We start from the raw sequence: 1,919 nt of genomic DNA on the forward strand, positions 1-1,919 counted from the left end.
TTCGCCTTCTCCCTGCATGCCCCACCCACTCTTTCCTGCCCCCTCCCCTTCTCCCCCCACGCCTCACCCACTCTCCTTTGCCCGCTTCCCCGGCAGCTCACCATCATCTTCAAGAACTTCCAGGAGTGCGTGGACCAGAAGGTGTACCAGGCTGAAATGGACGAGCTCCCGGCCGCCTTCGCCGACGGCTCTAAGAATGGCGGGGACAAGCATGGGGCCAACAGCCTGAAGATCACCGAGAAGGTGTCAGGCCAGCACGTGGAGATCCAGGCCAAGTACATCGGCACCACCATCGTGGTGCGCCAGGTGGGCCGCTACCTGACCTTCGCGGTTCGCATGCCCGAGGAGGTGGTCAACGCTGTGGAGGACCGGGACAGCCAGGGTCTCTACCTCTGCCTGCGGGGCTGCCCCCTGAACCAGCAGATCGACTTCCAGACCTTCCACCCCAATGCTGAGGGCCCCGGCGCCCACAGGCTGGTGGCCGCCAGCCCCATGCCCACGGCCCCTGAGACCTTCCCGTATGAGACGGCTGTGGCCAAGTGCAAGGAGAAGCTGCCCGTGGAGGACCTGTACTACCAGGCCTGCGTCTTCGACCTCCTCACCACGGGGGACGTGAACTTCACCCTGGCCGCCTACTATGCCCTGGAGGACGTCAAGATGCTCCACTCCAACAAAGACAAACTGCATCTGTACGAAAGGACTCGGGAGCTGCCGGGCGGGGTGGCCACCGCGGGGCTGCCCCCAGCCCCCCGGCCCCTCCTGGGCACCCTAGTCCTACTCCTCGCCCTGTTCCCTGTGTTCTGCTAGGCTGTCGACACGTAGGATGTAGAGGGAGGCGCGACCCCTGTCCCCAGCCTGCGAACATCTGCCCCTGGGCTTCTCTGAGGCTGGGGACACCCCTGAGGGTGCAGATCGCCTGGCGCAGTCCCTGTGGCTCAGCAGCCTCTGCAGGAGTCGCCATGGGCCCTGGCGAGGGCTCAGGCGCGGGCCCCCTCCCCCTCCCCCTCTAGTGCACGTGACAAGGTTGTGGTGACTGGTGCCGTGATGTTTGTGACAGTAGAGCTGTGTGAGGAGGCGAGCAGCTCCCTCGCCCCACCCCCGCAGTGTGAATGTGCAAAACAGCCCCCCAGGCTGAAGCCCCCCCAAACCCTCCAGAGAGACACTGGGAATGGTCAGAGTCAGCTCCTCCCACCCCCTTGCAATGCACTGAAACAGACCCGGCTGGCTGCTGCTCGCTGATTCATGGGGTCACCCGTGCCCACCACATGCACACACACACTCTTACACCAGAGCACACTCGCACATGCTAGGCCGGTGGATGCCCTGGCCGAGCTGCCACGTGAGTGGGGCTGAGGCGTCCTCGATGCTGGTCCCCAGGCAGGGCCTCTCCCATGGTGGGACACCCAAGGGCACTGCTCGCCATCTTCAGCAATTGATGTAACCTTTTGGCCAATAAATCAAAAAAAAAAAAAAAAATAGGCCTGGCGCCTTCTCGCCCACGGCCTCCCTGTGAGCTGAGACCACCATGTTCACGTGGCTGCTATGGGCCTGGGTTTTGGCCCCAGTTTCCAGGCACCTATGTGGATGCCCTCCTCTGCCCCTGGCCCCACCCTCTCCCCACTCCCACCACCACCACTGTGCTTAGAACGTCCAAGTGCTTGGTTCCAAATGTAAACAGGGAAGAGATTCCATGACTTCTGTTCCTCCCCTTCCAGCCCAAGCAGGAGCCCCTGAGCAGAGCTGCCTGAACTCCGGAGCATGGGCAGGAGAACCAGCGGACAGGGCCAGCTGGCCTGCCCTGATCCTCTGCTTTCTCCTGGCCCACTCCCAGGGCCCTGCCCACATCTGGATTCTGGAGAGAGGAGCAGGGTCTTAGAAGGTGTCTCAGCCCAAGCATCCTCAGCAGGGTCTCCCTCCCG

General features: G+C 63.0%; 1 protein-coding gene across 1 annotated transcript; it reads left to right on the forward strand.

The window, feature by feature from the left end:
• Nucleotides 1-87: 87 nt before the first annotated feature.
• Nucleotides 88-1,003, forward strand: RGMA (repulsive guidance molecule family member a; the record flags this gene model as incomplete). The annotated part of the gene is made up of 1 exon (XM_008051274.2): nt 88-1,003. A coding segment is annotated over one exon (720 nt), but the record flags the coding sequence as incomplete, so codon positions are not given.
• Between the last annotated feature and the right edge of the window lie 916 nt (nt 1,004-1,919).

This window comes from Carlito syrichta, unplaced genomic scaffold, assembly GCF_000164805.1.
Source record: "Carlito syrichta isolate Samal-C Ts95f unplaced genomic scaffold, Tarsius_syrichta-2.0.1 Scaffold169260, whole genome shotgun sequence".
Lineage (NCBI taxonomy): Eukaryota > Metazoa > Chordata > Mammalia > Primates > Tarsiidae > Carlito > Carlito syrichta.